Source organism: Marmota flaviventris, chromosome 13 (genome assembly GCF_047511675.1).
Source record: "Marmota flaviventris isolate mMarFla1 chromosome 13, mMarFla1.hap1, whole genome shotgun sequence".
NCBI classification, from domain to species: Eukaryota; Metazoa; Chordata; class Mammalia; order Rodentia; family Sciuridae; genus Marmota; species Marmota flaviventris.
Genome location: NC_092510.1, coordinates 101,678,648 through 101,703,533, shown reverse-complemented (window position 1 = coordinate 101,703,533; position 24,886 = coordinate 101,678,648). Strand labels below are relative to the sequence as shown.

General features: G+C 60.4%; 1 protein-coding gene across 2 annotated transcripts in view; it reads left to right on the top strand.

Annotated features, from left to right (window-relative positions):
• Vav2 (vav guanine nucleotide exchange factor 2) overlaps positions 1–24,886 on the top strand; it is a 160,897-nt gene that overhangs the window by 36,302 nt on the left and 99,709 nt on the right. For both annotated transcript variants that reach the window (XM_027942146.2, XM_027942152.2), the window contains exon 2: positions 1,795–1,911. In XM_027942146.2, coding sequence (XP_027797947.2) covers positions 1,795–1,911 — 117 coding nt within the window. The remainder of the gene's footprint in view (positions 1–1,794; positions 1,912–24,886) is intronic.

The window sequence follows — 24,886 nt, the reverse complement described above, 5'->3', positions numbered from 1 at the left end:
ATCAGAGGGCAGAGGACAGAGACGGGGTCATTTCAGACTGCGGTGTCGCCACTGCAGTGAGAAGTCACGTGTGGATTGCAAGTTTGACTTCCTTAAAATCAAATAGAGTTCGCATTTCTAACTGGACAAGCGTTCAGGGGCTGTCCTAGTGAAGAGAAGGACACTGCCGTCATGCTGGGAAGTCCGGCCCAGAACCTCACTCTCAGGTGTGGAGAGTGAAGGCCCGTGAGCCCTGAAGTCACGTGTGATCCTGGGTTGCACCCTGTGCCAGGTTTTTAAAGACCCTTTTTGTTAGGAAGGCACGTGGTTGTCCTTTACCCAGTGAAGAGGTGCAGGTCAGGTCTGGACACGGCACCCTGTGGGTGTTGACGGTGGCGCTGGCCCTGGAGGCCTGGCCTTGTTCTTAGCAGGGGTAACGGAGGATCGTGCCTGCGGTGAATCTCAGATACTGAGAAGAAATCTTATGTACAGAGATGGACAGACAGACACTGGGAACAACTGTGTGGTCAAGGAAGCAGGTCAGCGTCGTCTGTGAGCACAGCCTGCCTGCTCAGGATGGAGTGGCCCGGGCGGGGGGGCCAGTTGCTGGGGCTGAGCTGCGTGTGGCCTGGGGCTCCGGAGTGCGGCTGGCCTCACGCCAACCTTACACCTGTGCCAAAGCTCTCGGGCGCTGGTTCCTGGTTGTCCTTCATCCAGATTTGTCCTTAGTCTAAACGTCTGGTGAGCAGGGACAGGCTTCCTTCTGTCCTCTTGACCAGGCTGTTTATCCCTGGTGGGGGGTGGTTACCGGTGGTGTTGGCCTGGAGTCCTGAATTTTTTGGGGCCCTGTGTGCTGGGGTCCTTGCCCTGTGCCTATGCTCAGCTGGGTAGGGGATGATGGCTTCCGTGTGTACCCAGGTGCCCTCAGGGCCGTCACCAGCCCAGCGATGCAGGTGCATCAGGAAACCAGGCTCCAGGAGAAACACTCCCTGCTGGTCTTGCTTGTTAATGATGGCAGACAGGATTTGAACTTGGGGCCCGAAGCAGCCTGCACTGAGCTTCCTTGTCTGCTGCCCCATAAGGGTGTCTACCAGCGGATTCTCCGTGAGAACTGGAAGATGCCGCCCTGGTCACCACTGCCCTCCCCACCTCCTGCCTGGTCAAGCCCAGAGCAGGCCTGGAGCTCTGTTGTGGGGGTGGTGGGTGGAGAGGAGGTGACCCAGATGTCTATCTGGGAATGCTGACCTCTGGCTGCCATTACCCCCCACTGTGGCTGGCCGTTCCCTGGGTCCAGCGTGGCTTCCTGGGATGGCTCTGGCTGTGGGTTTGCTGCCTGTGAAGTAGCTAGGGAGGAGTTGTGCATGTGTGTGTGTGTGCGCGCGTGTGTGTGTGTGCACGCCCCTGTGTGTCTGTACAAGTGTGCTCCCGCGCCCCTGTGGACTGGAGTCTCTTCCTCCAGGACTGGCAGCCTCCGGTGTGCTGGAGGCACTTAGGCAGAGCTGTGGGTCCAACACAAGCCAAGAGGCCATCTGTCGGGCCTGGACCTAGCTGACTAGGTGGCCCCGCTCAGTGCAGGGGTCCTCTGGGTCTGCAGCTCTGCGTGGGAGGCTAGAGGCCTGCAGTGGCCCAGCCTGAGGCTGTGGAGTTTTGGTGGCTCCGGCCAGGCCCGACTGCCCCAGCCTGGGGGTGGGGTTCCTTGGCTGCCCGGGCCCGTGTCCTGTGTGGGGAGCAGGAGTGTGCCCAAGCACGCACTGGGGCAGACCTGCTGTGCTGTGCCCTGCGTGGCCGCCTCACTGTGCCTCTTCTTGTCCCTAGTTCCTGTGCCTGAAGAACATCCGCACCTTCCTTAAAGTCTGCCATGACAAGTTTGGGCTGAGGAGCAGCGAGCTGTTTGACCCCTTTGACCTCTTTGACGTCCGAGACTTCGGGAAGGTGAGTGGGCTACTCCAGGCGCTGCACGCGATGTGGTGGCCTAGTGTGGGTGGGCCATGTGAGCAGATCGGCCCGCCACCTCCAACCTGAGCTGAGACCAACCCGCTTGTCCAGGTGTGGATGCCAGGTCTGCATGTCAGGTGGGAGGTGGGACATCCTTCCTGTCAGTCAGGTGACCTCAGGTGTCTGAGTCCACCTTAGTGGGCACTGCTGGTGTGGGAGCGGGGAGGTGTAGAGGTGTGGAGGCCGCGGCTCGCTGGCACGCCTGGGTACAGAGTGACCTGCTGTCCAAGCACGGTTACTCCAGACCTGGTAGGGTCAGGGCTCTGTCATGTTCTGGGTGGATGGCGCCTAGCTGAAGGTGACCGGGAACCAGGTGGTCCCCTGGCCTGGCCTCCCTTGGAGGCCCATATGCGGCCTGGCCTCCTTGCTGCTGCTGCGGGTTCTCAGACAGCTGCTCCCTGGACTCCCCCGACTCCCCGGGAGCCGCTTCCCACCTGCTGGTGGGAAGTGGCTGAGGTGCCCCTTGCCTCCTTTCTTGAGGACTGTTGTCAGGGACTTGGGACATGCTCTGGGTGTGTGATCTCTGAGCTGCTGGGTGGGTTTTGTGTTTGTGGCTGCAGCTCTGAGAAGTCACCTCCAGAAAGCCCCTCCCTGCAGTGCTGGCCTGTCACACGGGTATCTGACACTAGGACTCCCATGAGCCACTGGGCCCTGTGTGTCTCCTGCTCAGTCCTGGGATTCTCTAGACTTGAGACTTGGGGACCCCTTCGGAGCCTGTCTCCGGGACTGGAGACGTGGCTCAGTGGGGAGCTCTTGCCTAGCATACGCAAGGTCCTGGGTTCCATCCCAGTGCTGCGTAAGAAAACTCAGATCCTGGTCCCCAGCTCCTGGACGTTTCTGTCCATCTCCTGCCTGACACCCTGAGGTCCCGGGCCACAGATGTGTGCAGGGAGCTTGGTGCCAAGTGGGCTGCAGCAGAGCTTGGGTGGCGCCAGGCTGGTTTCTCTTCCTGTAAGTGGCTTCTCAGTTCCAGCAGGTCTGTTGAAATGGCTGAGAATTCTCTCCTGCCCTGTAGCTGTGTGAGCAGTGGAGACGGAGATGTCCGCAGGGCCCTGGGCAGGGAGAGGCGATGGTCGGACACTGGGGGAGGCCAGAACACGTGCACACACACACTCCTGTGCACACACACAGCTTGCATGTCTTCAGATGCACACACACTAGCACACTTGTGCATAAACACACATTTAAGATACAGATTCATAGCCATGTGCGGTGGTGCACACCTGTAATCCTAGTGGCTTGGGAGGCTGAGGCAGGAGGATCGAGAGTTCAAAGCCAGCCTCAGCAAAAGCAAGGCCCTAAGTAACTCAGTGAGACTCTGTCTCTAAATAAAATACAAAATAGGGCTGGGGATATGGCTCAGTGGTTAAGGACCCCTGGGTTCAATCCCTGGTACCAAAAAAAAAAAAAAAAAAAAAAAGACAGATACAGATTCATGTGTTCACATGTCCATGGACATGCTCGCCCCTCACAGGCAAAGCTGGCATTGAAAATAAATGCATCAAGGAGTAGATTGACCCCCTGGCCACGCTCGGGTCTTGGCCTAGCAGCTTCAGTGTGTCATTTCATTTTGCTCTAATCTGCTGCAGTGGCCAGTGGTGAGGCCAGACAGCTTGCAGAGGGACGCCTTTCTTACCATCGGAGGTTTTGAGGAGGTGGCTTGGTCTGCACCGGGTCTATCCTGGGGCCTCCCTCTGGTCTCGGGCCTGCCTCACTGTGGTCGGTGGTGGGGCTTTGCTGTACTTGGCACCTGCTGTCGTGAGCTGTGAGCAGACAGTGGGCTGGACCTCAGGCCACAGCGAAGGGGGGCCTGACTTGAAACATGAGTCATTGTGACTTCATGGTTGGACAGGAATGGCAGCCACAGGACGAGGGACAGCCTTGAGTGTCCACATGCGCTCCCTCTAATCCCTTGGTTCTCAGAGCAGAGCTAGGCTGGACTCCAGCCCCCAGCCCAGCCCAGCCAGGGAGTGCAAGTGACGATGTCACTCCAGGCAAAGGGTCAGTCTCCATGGCCTCCCACCTCTGCTGCCGAGGGAACCTGCCTGGGCCCGCGTTGAGGTGTCGGGCCTTGTTCTGGGATTAGTGAGCGTCTGGGATCGACTGGCCAGTCTGCTGAGAGGTGTGGGCCCGGGATGGGGGGGGGTCTCTTTTCACTTCTCCTTGTCTGGCCTCTCCCACTTACATTTGTTGGATTTGGGGCATGAAAGGACCTTTAGGGAAGAGCTGGTACTTCAGGATCAGGCTGATTTAGAAAGTACCATCTTTTCTGTTACTTAGGAAGGTTTGGCGTGTTTCAGGTCCTGCCCAGGCTCTGGGTTTCTTGTTTGTTTCCTAAATAGCTAACTCTGAGCTTCCCCAGTTTCTTACGTGATTGAGTTGTTCCTTGGAAAGACTAAATGTATTAATTGACTAATTCACTCATTCATCCATTCCTCTACTCATCCATCCATTCACCCAACTGTTCATCAACCAAGTATCCACCCATCCATCCTCCGACTTTCATTCCTCCATCTACCTATTCATTCCTCCATCCGACTATCCATTCATTCATAATCTGTCCATCCGACTGTCCATTCATTCATAATCTGCCCATCTATTCATTCCTCAGTTCATCCATCATTCCTTCATCCATTTATCCATTCACTCATTATCCATTCAACTATCCATTCATCTACTCATCCATCCACCCATCCCTTCATCCATCCACAATTAACCATTCAACCACCACCCATTCACCCTCATCCATCCATCCATCCAGCCAGCCAGCCAGCCGTTACATCCATCCAACCAACTGTCCAACCAATCATCTGTCCATCCATTCAATCTCACCTTTCGACCACCATCCATCTGTCCATTCCTTGATTTGTCCACCTCTTCATCCATTCAACCATCCATTCTTCTATTCCTTCATGCATTTATTTACTGTCATCCAACCATTTACCCATCCACCATCTTCCATCCACCATCATCCATCCATCCATCATTCAACCATGCATTGATCCATTTATCCATCCAATACTGACCCTCCAAACATCCACTCATCCATCCATCCATTCACCCATCTGACTACCCACCAGCCAACCATTAGTTAAGCGTGTAATGTCCTAAGCATGTATAAAGTGCTGACTATGCTGAAGATAAAATGGAGAGACAGGACACACAGATTAGTGACCTTACAATTAGTAAGCAGGAGAGTGGGAGGGCGAAGACCCTGGAGCCTCTCCCTGAGGCTGGCTGTGGTCACCTCAGCATGACCAGAGCTTCATGGTGGGAGGGTCCTGCACTTGTAGGATGACCCTGCAGTGCCCCATGAAGGGTGGGATAAGGTTGACAGTCCCACCCCCCTGTCCAGGCTGGCCTCTGGTATTTTTTCTGTTTATGGACCAAGAAGAGCCTCCACATGAGGGTGTGGGCAGCCCTGCTTCCTGGCCCTCGGCTTCTCTTTCCCTGTCCTGTTTGGGCCCAAAGGGCCGAGCTGGGCAGAAGCCAGGGGCTTCCTTATCCCAGCCTATTGACCAGGTGTCTCTGCTCCCTGGCCAGGGGACCTGGGGCGAGCGAGCCCTGGGAAGCTGGTGGCCGTCCACCGTACCTGCCTTTGGGCACCCGTGTCACCCATGCAGCCCCAGGGGAGGCGGGCGGGGTGGGGCAGGGCTTCCATCCATACTGCTCGGGCGTGACTCCACTGCCCAGACGTGGTCTGTTGAGGCTGTGCCTGTGGGTGCCCAGGGGAGGCCGCTGCCCTCCTGTGCGTTGCTTCAGGGCGTGGCGAGGAGTGCCCGCGGTCCTCGTGGTGTTTATTGGTATTTTCTCCTCCTCTTGGCTCCTTGCCCTGCAAGCCTCAGCAGCACGGAGGGATCCAGAAAGCCGGTCCTGGGAGTCGTCCCCTTGGCTGCCTTCCCCGGTGTTTTTCCGAAGGCTTGCATTAAAGATATTAGGTTTCGCCGAGATCAGTGGTGTCCGGGGAGCTTCCTGTGCTGGCCGCCGTGGCCGCCTGGCCAGTGACTGACTGTGAAGTCGCCCCTGCCTGCCCCCGCCGGCCGTCTGTGGGGGCATTTCTCATTTCCTCAGGTCTTGATGCTGGGTGGTCTGTCCAGGTTGCAGGGCCCAGGGTCGGGGCCGGCGGGGGCTTCATGGGAGGCAGCCCTGGCTGGTCCTCTGGGGACCGGTCGGGAGTTCGGAGGAGGCTCCTGGGGAGGCTGCAGAGTTCCCGTGGCTTTCCTCAGGGAACCCAGTCCCTGCCTCGGCAGATGGTACTGGTCAGGACAGCGGCCTTGGCCGTGTTGAGAGGCGGGCACTGCTGGAGGCTGCTCCGTCTCCCCGCGGGACCCCCTCTCACTTTGTGTCACAGACCGGAAGTTGAGCTTCGCAGAGGGCAGGCAACTGCTTGCTCAGGTCACATGGCTGGGAGCTTCCTGGGTCTCTAATCCCTCTCTGTCTGTCCCTGGGCTGTGCCAGCTCCGGGGGAGGGTGCTGCAGCCCTGGCGGGCCTCACCACCGTAGTGTCTGGTCACGTGCTGGCACTGGGCCAGTCCCATCGCTGGCCAGCTGTGACATTCCCTAAGCCTTCACTTCCTGGTCTGCTGAGCTGTTGAGGGAGGAGCCCACAGGGTGTAGCCGCCGCCCAGAGCCCCCCCTTGCAGCGAGGGCCTGGGAGAGGACTTCTGTCCCCAGGACAGAGGACAGGGCAGGGCTGTCTCCTAAGCAGCCCGGGTGGAGTTCTGGCCTGCAGGAGGGAAGCCAGGGCCCTTCTGGGTGCAGAGGACGAGCTGTCCCCCCTGGACCCTGCCCGGCCTGCTTGTCACCCCCAGCCGCCACGGTCGCGTCTCTGCTGTCCACGCCTTGCCCCTTCATCACTGGCTGCCGTGGGCCTGGAAGCTTCTCCCAGTAGCTGCGGGGGGCCCTCAGGGTCCTGGCCCAGGCCCTGCCACTTCTGCTGCCTGCGTTCTGCAGAGCGCCTGCCTCCCCACAGCTGTCTCCCCTGGTCAGTGCTCACGAGGACCGATTGCTGGGCTCAGCGCGGAAGCTTCTGAGTGGTTCAGCCCGGCCCTGGGCGAGGGCTGGGGTGGAGGGACAGCCCCTGGGTGGTTTAGCAGTGTTGGGCTGGCTGTGACACCAGCTCACCTGGTGCCTGGGTCCAGGCTCTGCCCGGCATCCCCGAGCCCCTCTGCCCTTCCCTCGCCGGGGGAGAAGTCGCTGCTGTGGTCACCAGGCGCCACGTGCTGAGGCCTTGACACCCACGAGCGGCCGCATCTTGCAGGGACCTGAAGAAATAAAGAAGGAGATGAAGGCGGAGTGGGGACGTGCCTAGTGTGCCACGTGACTGTGGAGCCCGGGTCATCTTTTGGTCTTGCTGACAGCGGAGGGTCACGTGGCTTTTTCCCATATGCTCTGCTCCTCCTGCTTCGCTGTCACCACGGGAGGCAGCTGTTGGTGGGACAGGGCACGGCTGGTCGTGTGGAGTCCTGCCGTAATTTTCAGCGGACTTGGAAAACTAGGTTGGAGGGCAGATTGCAGACCAGGTGGGCAGAGAGGAGGTCAGGTGAAGAGTGAGGAGCCCAGGAGGGCGGGGTGGCGACCAGGAGGCAGTATGGAGGCCAGGAGGTCAGATTGGAGGCTGGGGGTCAGTGTGGAGGCCGGTGTGGCAGCCTGGGCAGAGGCTGTGAAAGGCCTGCACCCTGTCTCTTTATAGGACACGGGCAGCAATGGCCTGTGCCTGTGCTGTGGAGGTTGGCATAGTGTGTGGATTTCAGCCCCTCTGGCCTCCTTGGAATTGGGAGGAGGCCGGGAGGGTGGGCCCACTGCATCAGAGCGTCTCTTCCCTGTTTTCTGTGTGTGGCATTTGTGTGACAATTTGCTTGAAGAGAACTTTCGGAGGAGGCTGAAGACAGTTGGAAACCTCGGATCTGCACAGTTGAGGAAGTTCCTCCCCTTGGGCTTGACCTGGGGTCCTGGGTGGGGACAGCCCAGGGTGCCAGCTCTGGGAGGATGAGGAGCTGGCTGTGCACTGGTCCAGATGGGGGGCAGGGCCCTGGCTCCTCTGGGGTGAGTGTCTGCAGACCCTCGCTCACAGCTGTGTTCCACTTCTCTCTTTGCCCAAGACCCTCCTCAGTGGCCTGTGTCCCCCTTTCCCTGAGGATAGAAGTGCCTGCCTGGCGCGCACCACTCCCCTCCCAAGCCTGGGGCAGGCATCACCAATCGATCGCAGCACTTCCCTGCAGAGCCTGTTGGCTCAGCACCCCAGCACCCCGACAGCTGGCTGGAGCGGGCATGGAGAGGAAGCCAGTCCCTCCCAGCCCTCCCAGCTGTTCCTGTGTCTGCTGTGACCCCTTCCACAAACACCCACCACCACTGCCCTCTGGACTTCCTGAGTCGGAGGGCCAGGGAAGGGCTGCCGGGGCTTCGGGAGGCCAGGTAACAGTGGGTGGTTGAGAAGCCACGGGAGCTCAGGACGGGGAGGGGAGGCAGGCATGACACCCGGGGCGTGAGCCAGGCTGCCTCCGTCCTGCAGCGGTCTCCACCTGCGACGTGGGTCTGAAGATGGGCCCCTCCGAGCCTGCTGGAGAGGGATGGGAGGAGCAGCTGCGGCTCTGCTGCAGCGTGTCCTGAGGGGCAGCTCTCGGGAGGGGCCGGATATGGCTCCCCGACACCCCCACTAGGTCCCCACCTCATGCCCCTGGTCCACGCATTCCTCCTGGGACTCCGTGAGGTATGGAGAGGCGGTCTCTCCTGGTCACTGGTTTCTCAGCTTAGCATGTGTGTGGATGAACGTTCCTCAGGCCCTGTGTGGTCAGGGATAAAGTAGCACTAACCTGGGGTATCGACACCCTCCACCTCCATACTCGGCCCTGAGCCTCATGAATTGGCTCATCCTCTTAATATTTGTTCATGAAATTTGCCGACAGAAACCCTTGTGTTCACCTGAGCTGCTCCTGCGGCCTTTGGTGACCCCCAGCCGTGGACGTGCACTGAGCTGTGGGCAGCCCTGTCCTGTGCTGTGGGAGGCGCCCGGGTCCAGGCTTCCTCTCGCTGTGCTCATGACCCACACGGGTGCAGCCCTATCCTGGGAGCAGCCCCGGCCCTGGGCATGGAGGCTGCCGGCAGCGCCAAGCAGAGAAACTTTCCTCTTCTATCTGTCAGTCACCGTCACTTTAGGTCATCATTAGCTCCACCCAGTTTCAGAAGTGCTGCACAATCAGACACGCGTGTGTGAGCCTGGAGAGGGGCACACGTGTGCACACGCACAGTCACACGGGCCCAGTGAGGGCTGGGCCGCCGCTTTTAACTGCTGACGGAGAGGTTCTCCTGGTGGGCTGGTCGAGCTCTGCGCCACCAAGCCCCGTGCCAGCACAGAGGTCTAGGCCAGAGCCAGACCCAGCTCAGGCTGGGTGAGGTGGAGGGTGACTTGGTGGCAGGAGCTGATCCCCTGCAGGGCCCGGGCCTGGTCCCGTACTTCTCGGGAGGTGTTCCAGTATTTTGCTCAAGGCTGGGGGCCTCTCTGGGGCTTTGCCTCAAGGCCCTTGCAGGGGCTCAGGGAGGCAGTGGACCCCCAGGCTGGGGGTCCTGGCTGAGGAGTCCATCCCTTGATCCTGGTGGTGCTGTGAAATGGGGGTCTGGCTCCTTTTTGGAGAATATGGTGCCGGGTGGCACACAATACCCGCTTGGAGCTGGTGACTGAGCCGGTGGAAGGGCTGTAAATAGGAGAAGCCGGTGCTGGTGGGGCGGGACCAGCTCTGGATGTGAAGGTGGGAGTGTAGAGGGCAAGATGGGGTGCTGGGGTGCAGAGTGTGGCTGAGGCCCGAGCACAGGGTGTCAGGGAGTGCCAGATTCCGTGGCGACTCGTGTGGCTTTTCAGAAAGACCCTTCCCATGGAATGCATCAGAGCATGGCCCCCACCCTGAGTCTCTCCCGCACCCTCTCTGTGCCCACATCTGCAGGGGAGGAGCCGAGCAGAGAAGGGTGTCTGTCCTGATTGCTTGGTAGAGGCTGACTGGAGGGCCCAGTGCAGATGGTTTCTGAGGCTTGGTCATTTCTCAAGTTCTCTGCCAGGCACTTGCTGCCCCTGGACTGGCCAATTCACCCAGTGGCTGAGGGTGCCCTCCAGAGGCTGACTGTGTTCCTGCTGCCTCTGGGAAGGCAGGTGCTGATGAAGCACATGGTGGGTAGGTGCTTGGGGCTCATGAGGGGGTACCAGGTGCCGGGGTGGGCTACCTAGTGCCCGAGTTTAACTCTTTCTTTGGGGCAGCCGAGGTTTGGGCATAAACGTGGTTATGGCCAGGGCTGGAGGCTGGGTCTCCTAGTCCTGCTGCTGTGGGCCCATGCCCCAAGGGTGGCCCTCTGTTTCTGTGTCCTCTGCTCAGCTCAGCTGGCACCAGGACATGTAACCCCTAGAGGCACAACCTTCGTTGTTGGAACCCGGAAGGACAGAGACTCAGGGTTGTAGCCTCAGGGGCAGGTGACCAACCTGGGGGGGCCCGTGTGCCTCAGGCAGCAAGGTGGTCACGGGAGGCTTGCTGGAGGGTTGTGGGGCCTGAGGGCTGAGTTGGAGCAGCCAGCTGAAGGCCACGTGGGTGTCCAGGGCTGTGGGAGGCTGGTGGTCTATAGGCCCAGCAGACAGAGAGGGAGGACAGGGAGCCTGCCCAGAGGTCAGGGGCAACACCCCCGCTTTCCAGAGGGGAGACCACAGCCTGCAATGTGGCCAGCCAGGGCCTCCAGGGATGATGACTTAGAGAGCACCTGGGAGTCCCAGGCCTTTCCCAGGACTGGCTCAGGGAGGAGGGTGCTGCAGTGGGAACCTGATGGAGGAGCTGGGGAGGGAGGAGGCCTGCCCAAGGCCAGCTTGGCCTCCCGGAGCCGCTGTACGCAGGCTGCTTCCTGCCCTGTCTCTGTGCCACGATTTCCCCATCCAGGATGAGGAGGCTGGGGCTCCAGCTGGTCTCCATGGGTGCCCTTCCTATTCCTGGGGGCATCACCCCACGGCCTGTCTCATTCTCTCCTGGGTCTTGCTTGAGTGATGTCTGCCATGGGCCCAGGCAGGAGCTCAAGTTCTCTGCCAGGCACTTCCCGCTCAGTGGCCGAGAGCTCGGATTCTCTTTACTCGTCCTTGGGCAACTGGCGCATGACTTTTTTTTCCTTTTTGGTGTATGTCCACAGTTAATTAAGTTTTAATTGGCTAATTGTTTCTCCCCAGCGCCCCAAGACATTAATTGTGTCTGGTGAAGCTTGACAGTTTGATGTTTGCATCAAAATAGCTGAATGAGACCAAAAAGAAGAGAAGAAAAAAATAGCAAGCTGTAACTGAGCTCTTGTAACAATGTGTCATTTTTGGATCTTCCTAGGGAAGACTGGGTGTCCCCAAGGTGAGCAGTAATCTGGCGGGCGTCAGCCATGGGGTCCCACCCTCGGTTGGGGAGGCAGCCCCTCTGGAATCCTGGGTGTGTGGCTGTGAACATTGGGGTGGGGGAACCCCAGCTGCAGTCCCCAGGGAAGGCTGATGCTGAGTGTTCAGATTCTTGGCCCCTCGGCTCCAGGGAGTTTGGGGCTGAAGCCCTGGGATATTTGGCCTAGTGGATTTTTTAGACTTTCAATCTTTAAAAGAAAAATTTTTATTGTGACAAAATAGAACGTAAAGAAATTCATTATTGTCACATTTTAAAGTGGACACTTCAGTGGTGCTGAATGTGGCAGTATGGAGCAGCCCGCGCGAGTCCCCCTCCTCCCCTCCCCTCCCCGCCCCCGGCCTCCCGTCCTTTCCTGTCTCTGTGGGTTTGCCTGCTCTGGGTCCTGTGCAAATGGACTCGGACAGCGTGCGGCCCTGGTGTCCGGCCCCCTTCACTCTGCATCAGGGATCAGGCTTCGCTGGGTGGCATGGGTGGGGGCCGCTTTCCTCTCCACGGCTGAGTGGCCATGTGTGTGGGGGCCACGCTTGCTAATCTGTGTGTGTTGACAGACGTGGGGCAGCTCACCCTGGCCACTGTGCAGAGTGCTGCCATGGGCTTGGGGACAAGGCTCTGTTCTGTGGCTGTCCTGAGCCTGCTGGCCACAGCCCCTCCTGCCAGGGCTCAGGCCTTAGGGGTGGGTCTGCGGACCCGACCGGCCCTGTCCCCGTCTGGGGCAGGCCTGCAGGGGTGCAGTTTGGTTTGGGGATTGGCTCTTGGGCCCTGTCCTCTATGCACTGTGAGCTGGTGGCCACAAACGGTCTCTTTGAGACCCGGCCTCCAGTTCTTTCGGTTCGTGCCCAGGAGCTGGACTGCGGGTCACATGGCCCTCCTTGCTGGCTCCTCTGAGGGCCTCCCCGCTGCTCCTCGCACAGCTGCAGGTTTGACGCCCTGACGGGCGCACAGGGCTCCGCTTTCTTCCCAGGGCCCTGGCCCACACGAGACATCTGTTTTGGGATTTGGATGCTGGTCGTCCTGTGGCTGTGAGGTGGTGGCTCACCGAGGTTGGTCACTCTGGCCAGGTACCTGTGCTTGTTGAGTTGCTGCAGTCCTTGGCGCACTCTGGGCGTGGACCCCAGTGGTCTGCGGGTGTTTTCCACACCCCGCAGGTGCCTTTACACGCCGCTGAGTGTTCCTTTTCCCATTTGTCTCTTGTTGCTGTTAGGCCGAACTTCTGGGGTCATAGTCATGGCCGTGACCCAGAGGTTTCCGAATCTTCCGGTTCTGGCAGGTGAGTGCAAGCCTTTGATCACTTGGAGTTCGTTGGGTCTGTGAGGTGAGAGAAGGGTCCAGCTCCCTTCTTCTGCAGGGAAAGACTGTCCTTCGCCCACTGAAGGGCCTTGGCACTTTCCCACTTTCCTCACTTGCCGGTGAGGACAGGTGTCCACTTTAAGTCAGGGTCTCATGCGTGGGCCAGGCAGAGGGTGAGCATGAGTTTGGTGTTCCCGAGAGTCTGCTCCACGGGCCCCATTCTCGGCCACTCCCAGTGCCCACCTGTAAGAGCCCTTCCCCCAGTGCCGTCACCCCCAGGCCTCCTGGTCCGCTGGGCACATCTGCTTCTGTGGGTGTCAGGCCCCTTCCCCAGGTGCGAAGCCGAGGCAGGTGGACACTGGGGCCATAGCTGTGACAGAGGCAGCACCATCTGCAGGGTGCTGTGCCCTGCCTTGCAGGCCAGGTGGAGCGGTTGGCTCAGCTGCCCTCCTCCCAGGACAGGGGAGGCCTCCAGCCCCGCAGGCGGAAACCAGAGGAGCTCGTTCCCATTCCTCTGCTCGGGGCCTGGAGTCCACTCTGCCTGTGGGTCTCCACGGAGTCTGCGAGATGCGCAGGCCCAGGACTGCCCCCAGCACAGGGAGAGCTGCCCTGGCATCTGTCCTCGTGGCTCCTCTCAGATGGGCTCTGCTGAGCTGGGACGATGCCAGGGCTCACCGGGCCCCACCATGCGGAGCCTGTGGGAACGCGTGGGGCTGGCCGTGAGTCCGGACCTCTCAGGCTGGCCTCCTGGATGCAGAGGGGCGGCACCCTGATGAAATAGAGGTGACTGAGTGTCTGGGGAGGATCTGCTGCTTCACGGAGCATAGACTGCGCTGGTGACAGGGGCGTGGCCCATGGGGTGCCCCAGCCTACGGGTGCTGGGCCTGTCTCCTGAGGAAAACCCACCACGGGAGGTCAAGTCCAGGCTGTCTGCTGGTCCAGCATGTGCTGGAAGGCCCTCGCCTGACTGTGAGCACTATCATAACCGTAGTGCCACCCAGGGCCTCCCTGGGAGGAGGTGGGGTGACTCTGGGCCCTGTGACTGCCCCACAGAGCTGCTTGTCACTGGTGGTTGCACCTTGATGCTGACCCTCCCGGGCTGCTGTCCCTCTGTGTGCGGGGCTGGTCTGAGGGGCCTGCACAGCCCATGGTGCAGCTGGTGCAGGACAAGCCCGAAGGAAAAGCGGCCCTGTGAGTGTGGCCTTGCCCAGTGGACCACACAAGAGGACTGAGCTGCAGCCCTCGGGGTGCAGTGAGACCTGGGCCTCCATGTGTTCAGAGAGTGGGTCCCATGGCCACATCTGGACTGCAGACCTGGTGAGCCGGCCTAGAGCAAGATCCCCTCTCTTTCTGGGTGCTCCGTGTTCATTCATTCAACAGAGGGTTAGGGTGCCCTGCCCAAGACCAGCTGTGGAGGCTGGGACAGTGAGGGAGTGGCCCTCTGGGCCCTGGCTCTCCTGGACCTCCGTGTCTGGCAGGGCGAGGCAGGAGGCTGAAGACGGAGGCTCAGGGAGATGTGCAGAACGTGCATCCCCAGCTCCGCCTGCTCCGGGGACCTTTTTAAGTACCCTTTCTTCTCTCAGGGCTGCACAATTTCAAAGATAACGTGTTAAGCCAGTGACATTATTAAGTAATTAATTTTCTCATTTTTTAATTAATCAAAGACTAATTATGAGTTATATCTCCAATTAGAGTTTCTGATCCACGTCCAACAGCTGTGCCCCACAGAGGGCCCTTGAGGCCAGCCGGAAGGGGGTGGGTACCAGTTTGGAGTTAGGCTTCAGGGTATGTTCAGGGTCCTTGGAGGCCACTCTTGACCCCTTTCTCCAGGGAGGCACATCCTGGCACCAGGTCCCCGTGTGGGTTGGCTGGTATCTGCCTGCAGTGGGAGGCAGCAGAGGAAGCTCAGAGGTGACAGGGGGCTCCCCAGAGCCAAGTCTCCTCTGCTGTGGGTCTGGAAGGGCTTCCGGGGGCTCTCTGAGTAGGCCTCTGGGGAGACATGCGCTTGGCACAGAGGACGGGGTGCCGATATGCTTGGTACCAGGCAGAGCAGGGTGAGGTCTGTGTGGCCCCCGTTGTACCATCTGTGTGAAGAGGAGGACAGGGCAGGGCCTCAGTGCTGCAGGGAGGGAGGCCCAGGTGTGTTGTTGGCTGTGCTGGCCAGAGACAGACCACGTCCACCCGGGCCGCGGCCCTGCACTGCCTCACTCACATTGCTCTCTGACCTGGGACTGAATTATTGTAGCTTGTGGCAAAAATGGCTGAGTGCTCCTTTTCCCGACAACAGAGGAATGCTCTAGAAGAACCGTGTCCGGGTGCCTTCCTTCGCTGAGCCTGTAGCCCTTCTTCTGTGGCTTAGAAAGGCAGGACCGTAGGTGGGCCGCCCCAGTCACAGGAACACCCTGGCCTGGGTGCCTGCTTCCCGGGACCCCTCAGTCAGGGCTGGAGCTGCTGTTTCAGGAGGTTCTGAGAGACATCTGTGCTGGGGTCGAGCAGAGCACCTGGAGGCCGGAAGCTCCCGGAATCTGATTTCCAAGCTCTGCTGGGCCCTGGGTAGGTGGCGAGGCCCAGATACGGGCCTTCGCTTCCCAGGATTGCTCTGAAAACTCAGGTGGAGGCCCCAGTGCTGGCCCCATAGAAGATTCTAGAGTGGCCCACAGTTGGGTTTTACCCTTCAGCGGGCAGTGAGAGCATCAAAATGCAGAGACCTGGTGCTGTGGACTGAGCCATGTCCTGGGTCCCGAGGGCCAGGCCAGGCCAGCCAGGGAGGAGAGTGCCAGCCCGTGAAGTGGTGGACGGACCTGGGAACCCAGCTGTGGCTCCCGGGAGGCTGCAGGTTCCAGGGGGTGGGGACGGGACTGTGAGGCCAGGTCTGCTGGGATTCGAGGTCTGCCTGGGTTCCTGAATGCCTGACCGTGGGTGTGCTGTGTGACCTTGCTGGCCTCTGTTTCCTCCCCTACAGGACGGGAGCGGGAGACAAGCCCGTGGAGTTGCGAGGTAGTGAAGTGACCTCACGCGGGACCCTGGTGGTCCTGGCTCAGGAGGGGGCTCAGGAAGCCCGTGCTGAGCTTGGCCACAGGGGCACTGAGGGCACTGTGCCAGTGTGCAGGGCTTGGGCCTGGGTGGCTGCGAGGTCCTGTGATGGCAGTGGCTGGTAGCATTGTCAGGTCCAAAGGCCTTGGACACTGGGACAAGGCCCTGACCGCCAGCCTTGCTTCCCGCTGCTTTCCCTGGGGCTAAGACCAGCTCCGCTGGTGTCCAGGCAGTCTCCAGCCAGCCGAGGTCGGAGGCCCTGCAGCATTTCTGGGGACTCCCTGGTAATGGTGCAGGAGATCCCCCCAGGCCCCTTCCCCGCATCAAGTCCTCGTGCTGTGGGCTGTCACCAGGGAAGGCGCTGGGAACTGTGTGGGTGGAGCAGGAAGGGAGACTGAGGCCCAGGAGTGAGTGGCCGGAGCCAGGGATGGGGCCTGGAGGGGCAGCTGGGCCAGGGCCAGGTCAGTGGGCCTCAGCTGGGTGTGCTCCCCTCCTTGTTCTGGCTGCCAGGTGGCGAGGTCTAGCCGTCCTTCCATGCCCAGGGCTCTCTGGGGCCCTTTGGGTTCTGTTCCTGGGGGCAGTCAGGTCAGTGTCCATGAAACCAGCCTGGTCCCGTGGCCAGATGTTGGACAGGGCAGATGGCTTCCCTCCCTCAGCCTCGTGAAAGAGAAGGGGACACCCCTCAGGGCCCAGAGAGTGCGTGAGGCCAGCCGGGTCAGCCCTGGGACAGACAGGCTCCTCTGTTTATACTTTCAGTGGGAGAAGTACCTTGTTTTCCAGTTGTGAACGCTTCTTTGGGGTTTATATGTTTTTTCTAGTTCCTGAAAAACGACAGCTCTGTCTCTCGTAGACACTCAACGTGCCCTTGGTTCCCAGGTCTCTGATAGGCCGTGGAACCCAGCTCCCTGACGTCCCACCCCTGGAGTCATTTCTTGGACTTTAGTGTCTGTCCCTGTTTTATCATTAAGTTTTCAGCGCTCAGGGTTTGTCGGGTCCCCTCCTGAGGAAGGCTCTGGTCAGGAGCCATGTGAGAATGTGACCCCTCGGGAGAGGCGCACTCCTGCCCTGGTGGGGGGGGCGGGGCTTCCAAGCTGTGCCCCAGGGGAGGAGAGCGGGGGGCGGGGCTTGCCGGCAGGCTCACCTCATCCTTCTGTCATCCTTTGTGTCTTTGCTCCTGTGTCCCATGATAAAGAGGCGGAGGCTCAGGGAAGCAGAGTCACTGTCTTGGGTCACACAGCTGGTGCCAGAGCTGGGATGTCACTGCCACGGGCTGGGTGACGTCAGCCTCTTGCTGTCCACGCACACCCTGCCTGTCCCAGGCCTGCTTCCAGGAGGGTCTGGAGGGAGGCTTCAGTGTGACTGAGACACCGAGGTGCCTGCGGGGAAGACAGCTGTGGCTGGGGACCGGCTGTGGTTGGGGACCGGCTGTGGTTGGGGAGGGTGTTTTCAGCTGAGGGCAGCCCTGATTCTGGAGTTGGCCTGCTGGCTGTCCCTGCCCCTCCACGTCCCTCCTGTCCCCTCCTGCCTCACTATCCAGGCTCCTCCCACCTTCCTCACGTGTCAAAGTGCTGGCCTGCCGGTGAGGGGCGGTGCCCACCACTGCTTCTCGTTCCAGTGGGGAGGCTGGTGTCTACTCTGGGCCCCGGGGCTGGGGCTGCCCTGGCCCCCATCAGCGCACCGCCTCCCTTTGTAGGGTGGGCTCGGGTGGCCCCCGTCTCGATCCCTTCCCTCCACCTGAGCGACATCAGCCCAGCTCCCCTTGGCCTCCTCCAAGGAGCCTGAGTAGCGGGCCCAGGCCTGAGGAAGGGGCTGCTTGAGCAAGGACCTCCCTCCTGCCACTTCCCCCCTGGGGTGGCCGCGTGTGCCCGCTTTCTGCCAAGCCCGGGGGGGGGTGGGCAGGGTATGTGTGCATGGCGTGGGGTGCGCTGTGTGCGCTGCACCCTGGGTTTCTCCGGTGGCTCATGCACGCTGGCGAGGGCTCTCTGGGCCAGCTCTGGGGATTTCTGAGCAAGAGCCCCTCATCCGGGGACATGTGTTGCTGTGGATCCCCGGGGTCCCAGGAGGGGTCTGGCCTCTGGAGATCAGACGAGGGGGCTGGTGGTGGCCACAGGGACTGAGAAGTCCAGCAGTGGAAACTCCTGTGAGGAGCAGAGCTGTGCAGAAGCCTCCGCTGCCCCCAGAGGGACTACCTGCTGTCGCCAGAGCTGGGCGCCGTCTGGGGCCCCGAAGCCCTGTGTGGGCTCCCTGAGCCAGGGACCAGGAGAGCCAGAGGTGCTAATGTTCCTCTGTGCAGTGGCCCTTTTAAGTCGTTTTTTTTTTTTTAAATTTGTGCTGAGGATTAAGCCCAGGGGCGCTTAACCACTAAGCCACATCCCAGCGCCTTTTTAAACATTTTAGCTTTGGGACGAGACCTCCCTACGTAGCTGAGGCTGGCCTCCGGTGTGTGTCACCTCCTCTGGGTCCCTGGGACCACAGGTGTGGTCATCTTGCCCAGCTCAGCTGACATTTCAGAAGTGTCCCAAGGCCAACAGCTGAGTGCTGTTCCTGCGCTTCCTCGAGGCTTCCTCCAGGGCCGCCGCTGGCCCACAGATGTGAGGCCACCCACGGGGCAGGTGTGGCAGTGGGGGACAGAGAGCTGTGCTCACACCAGGTGCCCGTAGCCGCAGTGTTTGTCCATTCTTGAGCAAGTGGGTGAGTGGGTGGGTGGATGGGTGGGTAAGTGGGTGACTGAGTGGATAGGTGACTGGGTGGTGAGTGGGTGGGTAAGTGAGTGACTGAGGGGTGAGTGGGTGAGTGGCTGGGTGGGTGGGTGACTGAGTGGGTGGGTGGACAGGCCTCTGGGAAGTGCTTTCTGCAGTTGCTGAAGACCTCCCTTTCCAGAAGCCACCTTCTCTGGAGCACAGCACTCCTTGCCATTTGCCCTGGTTCCATCAGCCCAGGAGGGTGACATGGGGACCCCTTGGGAGCTCGTGTGTGCACCCAGGAAGCCATGTGTGATCCCGGACTCATACGTACCCCAGGGAGGTCATGTGGAACCCCAGTGCTTGCATGTGCCCCATTACACACGTGTGTACTGGGAGGGGACACGGGATCCTGGGTGCTCACTCGTGTTCCGGGGGGTCATGTGACACCCCAGTGTTTGCACATGCCCCAGAGAGGCGCATGGGACCCCGGGTGCTCATGTGCTCTCTGAAAGATCTCAGGCTGGTTCTGTGGTTGACTTCTGCCCCCATCCTGGGTAGGTGGCGTGGGGACCTTCCTGCTGGAGCACTCGCAGCCCTGCTGAAGGCTGCGTGGTGCCTGTGGGGGCCCCTGGAGACCCTGGGATCCCAGAGCCTTGTTTTCCATTTGCTTAGGCATGAAGCAGCTCTGGGCAGCTGTCGCCGGGCTGCCTGCATCATGCACAGAGAGCTCTGCATCTCCTGTGTTCTCAGGGCCCCTGTGGACTGCTCTTTGCCCTAGTAACCAGTTGCACGTGCTGCTGGGGACTCTCCGAGGCCACGAGGCTTGCTGGTGTGGAGTGGCCCTGATGCTGTGCACCTCCCTGGCTGCTGTGGGGCATCCGTGGTGCCCACCGGATCCCTTGGGGCTTTGCTGTGGGGCCAAAGCACACAAGGATGTGTCTGCACCCTGGGGAAGCCTCAGATCCAGGGGGCACTTATCAACAGAGAAGTGAGGGAGGACCAGAGTGTCCCTGAGGGCGGCGCGCCTGCCCTGTACCCGGGTGCTCCCCAAGGGTGTGCGTGCCACCCGCCTTCCCCAGGTGTCAGTCACAGCCTCTGGGGTGGGGGATAATAGGTCCCTGCAGGGCTGCCCAAGTGCATTTCCTCTGGGCACGCTGCCAACTGGTCCTCACCCTGCGTGGACCTGGGGGAAGCAGGAAGCAGGGTTGCTCCTGCCGGCGTGCAGATGCGGTGGTCTGGATGGCCCAGGGTCAGAACCTTCGGCCAGCAGTGGGTGAGGCTGCTGGGGGTCTGAGACCCATCACGGGGAGCTCTGACGCCAGCCGCGGGCTGCAGGGGTTTGTCTCTGCTGCTCACTCCGTGGGGGAGCTCCATGAACCCCGAGCCAGTGTCAGCCACAGGGCAGGGCATGGGCCAGCTACCTGCACTTTCTCACAGCCCTGGGCTGGCTGAGCCCTCAGAGGAGGAGTCCCCCCTTCAAGATGGGGGACTTCAGGACTCCAGGTCCTTAGATCCCCTGCGCCCTGTGTGCCCCAATGCGGCCCCAAACCTCCAGGTCTTCAGGAAGCTGCCAGGCTCCGCCGAGCACTGATTGAGCCTCTGCTGTGTGCACGCGGCCTGGCCCTGCTTCCCTGCCTGCCCCGCACTCTCCCTGTGGTCACTGCCTTTGGTGTGAGGAGCACTGACCTAGCAAATGGCCAAGCTAGTGATCCTGGCCTCTGGTGAGGCCGTGATTGGCAGCTCCAGTGGGGAGCCTGTGGAGCTGAGGGTCGGAGGGCTGCTGTCCCGGGGCCTTGGTCTCCACACTGGCTGGGGAAAGACAGGCCCCTTCCTGTGCTGCAGCCAGCAGCTCAGCCTGCCCACCTGCCCGGACCGCAAACCCTTCGGCCTGAAGAGCCAGCTCCTGTGTCCTCTCCATCTCTCCCTCCTTATTTTGTGGCTCCGGATCGAAAGTCACCCTCTCCTACCTGCTTCTGGTGTGTGCCAGGACCTCAGTCGTGAGACCTGCTGTCAGGAGCACCTGGGTGCATTAAAACTGAAGGACAGAGTCCCAGGCTGCCCGTGACTGATAGTTCAGAGAGTCACTGAAATGTGCGGTCCTGGGGATTGTGTCACCAGAGGTGGGTGTGAGGGGAGCCCGGGCAGTGTGAGGTCCTGGAGAGGAAGAGTGCAGAGGGTCTGCATCCCAGGGGCTTTGGGCAGTTGGCCAGCAGCCTGGGCCGTGTGGGATCAGGTCTGACCATCCAAGGATGGCTCTGTCCTTCACCCCCAACAGCTTTGTCTCTGCACCCATGGACTTTGGGGCTGCAGGTGGATTTCCCACCCTAGAGTCGCCTGGAGCAGGAGTGAGCCGGGTTCCGAGCCGGGTTCTGGGGAAGAGCATCTCCGTGGGGAGGAGCTGTTGCAGCTGTCAGGAGGCTGGTTACCAGAGGGACTGCCCTGGGCTTCCTGGATTTCATGCAGGAATAGAAGCTGCAGCAGTCCCTCCCCCAGGATTCAGCCTACTGTGCCGTAGTAGTCCCTGGAGGGGACACTGTACGAACGCGGCAGCCGTCACAAGTGATGTGCTTTCTCCAGCGAATGGGCCAGGGTTGGAGGAGCAGCAGTGCTCTCCTTCCGCACTGGCCTGTGCTTGGCTGCAGTTCCTGGGCCCAGCCCTGCCCCGGTGGGGGAGTTCCTGACCTAGGGGACAGAGGGGAAGGCACTGTGGGGGACACAGGCCTCAGAAGTCCCCTGTGCGCTTGTGTGACAGGGCCTTGGGCATTTAGACCCAGCCCCTGTCTCGTCTCCCTGGCAGGAAACCCCTTCCCACCTTCTCTGATGACTCTGGGGTGCCCGTGAGTCCAGCTACCTGGACCTGGCTCCTGTGGGGCATCTGTGGTGTCCCCTTGATCCCTTGGGGCTTTGTTGTGGGGCCAAAGCCTCTGGATTGTGGCTTGCCCGTGTCCCAGTTGCCAGGGCTGGAGCTGGAGACTGCGAAAGCAGAAGCCCTGGAGGTGGCATGGGTTTCCACCGTCTCCAGGAGTTCTGTGGGTGGCCTGGGCTCCATGTGCGCTGTGTTTGGAAACCAGACTTCTCTCCTTGGCCTGGGCAGTCTTGGCCAGGGGGTGCTGGGCCACTGGGGTGGGGTTGGAGAGGGCCTGTGTGTGGCCACCCGGGATTTCTGCTGGGGCTTTTGCTCCTGGCCCTGGTCCTCCTGCCCAGGTAGCCTTCACCTGATGACCTGCTCCTGTGTGGGGGGTGGGGGCGGCTGGCCGGTGGGGGCTCAAATCCTTGGTGGAAAGATCCCATCCAAAGTGCCCATAGGCATGGGTGGTACTCAGCATCCTCAGTGGCAGGCAGACCGTCCATGGGCCGCGTGTCACTGCTGGGCATGGGAAAGCATTTTGGGGGTGGTGGGTGTGGCTACTCTGGGTTGTGGTGTGGGTTCTTGGGCATAGACCTGTGCCCACCAGCATCCAGAGACAGCCCTGGACAGCGCCCCAGGTACTGGAGTCCTGAAAAATCAAAATCCTGAGGGTTTTAAACCCCAAAGAGCAGGATCCCAAAGATTAAAAACCCAAATGCCAAAATCCACAAAGCCCAAATCCCCCAGCCACAGTTCCCACGAGAAAAGGCTGAGGGAGGAGCCGAGTTCTGGGGAAGGGCGTGGCCTCTGCCGGCCCCGCCCCTTCCCCTGAGAGGGTCCAGGAGCTTCTCAGGAGTTACAGCCCCACCCTGGGGAAGGAGGAGCCGAGTTCTGGGGAAGGGCGTGGCCTCTGCCGGCCCCGCCCCTTCCAGCTGAGAGGGTCCAGGAGCTTCTCAGGAGTTACAGCCCCACCCTGGGGAAGGAGGAGCCGAGTTCTGGGGAAGGGCGTGGCCTCTGCCGGCCCCACCCCTTCCAGCTGAGAGGGTCCAGGAGCTTCTCAGGAGTTATAGCCCCACCCTGGGGAAGGAGGAGCCGAGTTCTGGGGAAGGGCGTGGCCTCTGCTGGCCCCACCCCTTCCAGCTGAGAGGGTCCAGGAGCTTCTCAGGAGTTATAGCCCCGCCCTGGGGAAGCTGGGGGCTCCTGGCAGGTTTGAGGGTGGCAATGAGGATGCCGATGCCCGCAGCCGTTCCATCCTGGTGGGTTCTGCCAAGGCCAGGTGCGCAGTGAGGCTTGCCATCGGGCTTCCTGCACCCAGGGGGCACAGAGGCCTGGGAGGATGGGGTCGCCCAGGGACAGCAAAACCTGCACGTCCTTGGAACAGCTGGGCCCAGGAAGAGCAGCTGCGGTCACCAGCAGGGCTTCAGAAAGCTCAGGAAAGAGGGGGCCACCCAGCTGTCCACATTGTCCATGTACCGCACTTCTCCGTGTTTTCAAAGCCGCAGTCCCACTGTTGGTGCTGTGGCGAGCAACTCGCCTGGCCGTGGGCTTCGTTTCCACAACTGCTCCATCCTGGAAGCACCAGCTGTGTAGAGACTTTTAGAGTTCTGATTCATTTTATGCATTTCTTCTTCTTCTTTTGCAAATTTGACACCATGAGAGTGGACTGCCACGTTGACTCTGGTGGGAGCATAGACACGTGGAAACTCCTTCATAAACGAAGCCTCCTTCCCGCTCACCTGCTTTGGCGGAGGATCACATTTCAGGGTCTCAGCTCTGGGGCTGGCCTGCGCTGGTGCTCGCCATGGCTTTGGGTCTCATTAGAAAACTCTGGTGTCTGTCACTGTCTTTTGGCTGAGCTCAGTACCAGGGTTGCCAGCTGCAGTGACTTGCTCTGTGCCTTCTGTCCTGCCCTGTTTCTTTAAGTGCATTTGGGCTGCTCCTAGCTGTCCCACCTGGGTCACTGTCGTAGGGAGTCCTGTGAGTCCGTGCTTGCACAAATGTCAGGGCTGTTTCCTGGGTTGCTGTGGGAAGGGGCCTGGGAACTGTTCTGTCGAGCTTTAGTGTTTCTCCAATTAGTGCCCTTTAAAAAACACACGGGAATGCCCTTCGAATGTATTTTTAAATCATTTTTCCAGGGCTGGGCATAGCTCAGGGGAGCACCTGCTAGCGTGCCGGAGGCCCTGGGCTCAGTCCCCAGCACCACCAAAGAAAGCCAAAAAAAAGTTTTTTCCAGAATTATACTTTCAGGATTGTTGTTTTGGGGACTTTAGGGATTTTGCTGTTCACAGCGTCTGGGTGCCTGGTGCAAACCTGGCGCACGTCAGAGTGGCCCCTGGCACACTCCACACACGCGCTTACCTCGTGTGGGTCAAACCTGAACACGCTGTTAGGACGTCACACGCAGCAGGGCGCTCAGTTCCCCTGTGGCACCAGCCACATCTCGGAGGCACAGGGCCCCATGTTGCCGCCGCCACCTGAAGGCCTCCTGACAGCTGCTCTGGGGCTAGGGCACAGGTGTCCCCAGTGGCCTGCTGTCCTTTATTAGCATGGCACTTCCAGTCCCCAGGGAGCACATGGGCACGTTCCTCTCAGTAAACGCTGAGGTGGCAGAGACCACCTGGGGCTGGGACAGCAGGTGACCATGGTCTCCTGCCTGCCCCACTGCTGCAGGGACCTGTAATCAAACAGATGCGTCAGGACGGCCTCGCTCTTGCCAGGAACCCCTGGGACCCCACCCCCCCAGCCCCGCCGTCCTCTTCCCTGACAGATGACCCTGGAGCCCGCTTCTTCCTGTTGGTACCCGTGTGACTGCGCAGGTGGCTCACTGAACCTCGGTGCGTCCCCTGTGAAGCGGGGTCAGGCGGGTCATGCAAGGGAGCCCACAGCATGGTGCTCCTGTAGTCCTACGTCTTCATGCAGAAGACCTGGCCTTGCGGCTGTATCAGAGCAGACTTCACAGCTTTTACAAAACTTCAGTACAACAGCCGCCCAGACTCACAGGGCTCCTTCCCTTCGGTGAGGGAAGCCGGTCTAGGGCAGGCACCAGGGATTCAGGTGCTGCTCATCTTTTGCTTTCTTTGGCATTGGCTTACATCCTTTAGACTGTGGTCCAGAATGGCTGCAGGAGCTCCAGCCCTAACCTCTCCGTTCTAGGTATTGGGGAGGGTTGGGGTCGGAGGGACGCTGACTCCTTATGCAGCCTTTCTGGAAGTTCCACTCACTGTCTTGCTTCCTCCTTGTTGGTCAGGTCAGAGTCACCTGGCCTCACAGCTCCTGTGGATCCTAGTGGGCCGGCCCTGATAAGGTGGGGGTGCAGCTGGTGCAGGTGGAGCAAGGAGGGGAATGAGGAGCCACCAGCCTGTGCCGTCTCAGTGGTCGAGCAGGAGGGAGGGTGTCGGTAGGCTCATCCCTGGTGGTGAACACAGAGAATTCAGAGTCTGTGTTTGGGATTTAAGAGATCTTGGCAAGTGGAAGTACCGTCCTCGGTGCCTTTGGAGGGTGGGGCTGGTGTATCCTGCGGTCCCCCTTGGGCGTCCTCCGCCTGGGTCTGGTCTGCAGCGCTGGCTGGAGGTTGAAAGCCGGGGGCAGCTCGGCCGGGCGTGGGAGCCGGGCACTGATCTAAGGCCTGCTCCAGCTCCCTAGGGGCCCGTGGTGACGGT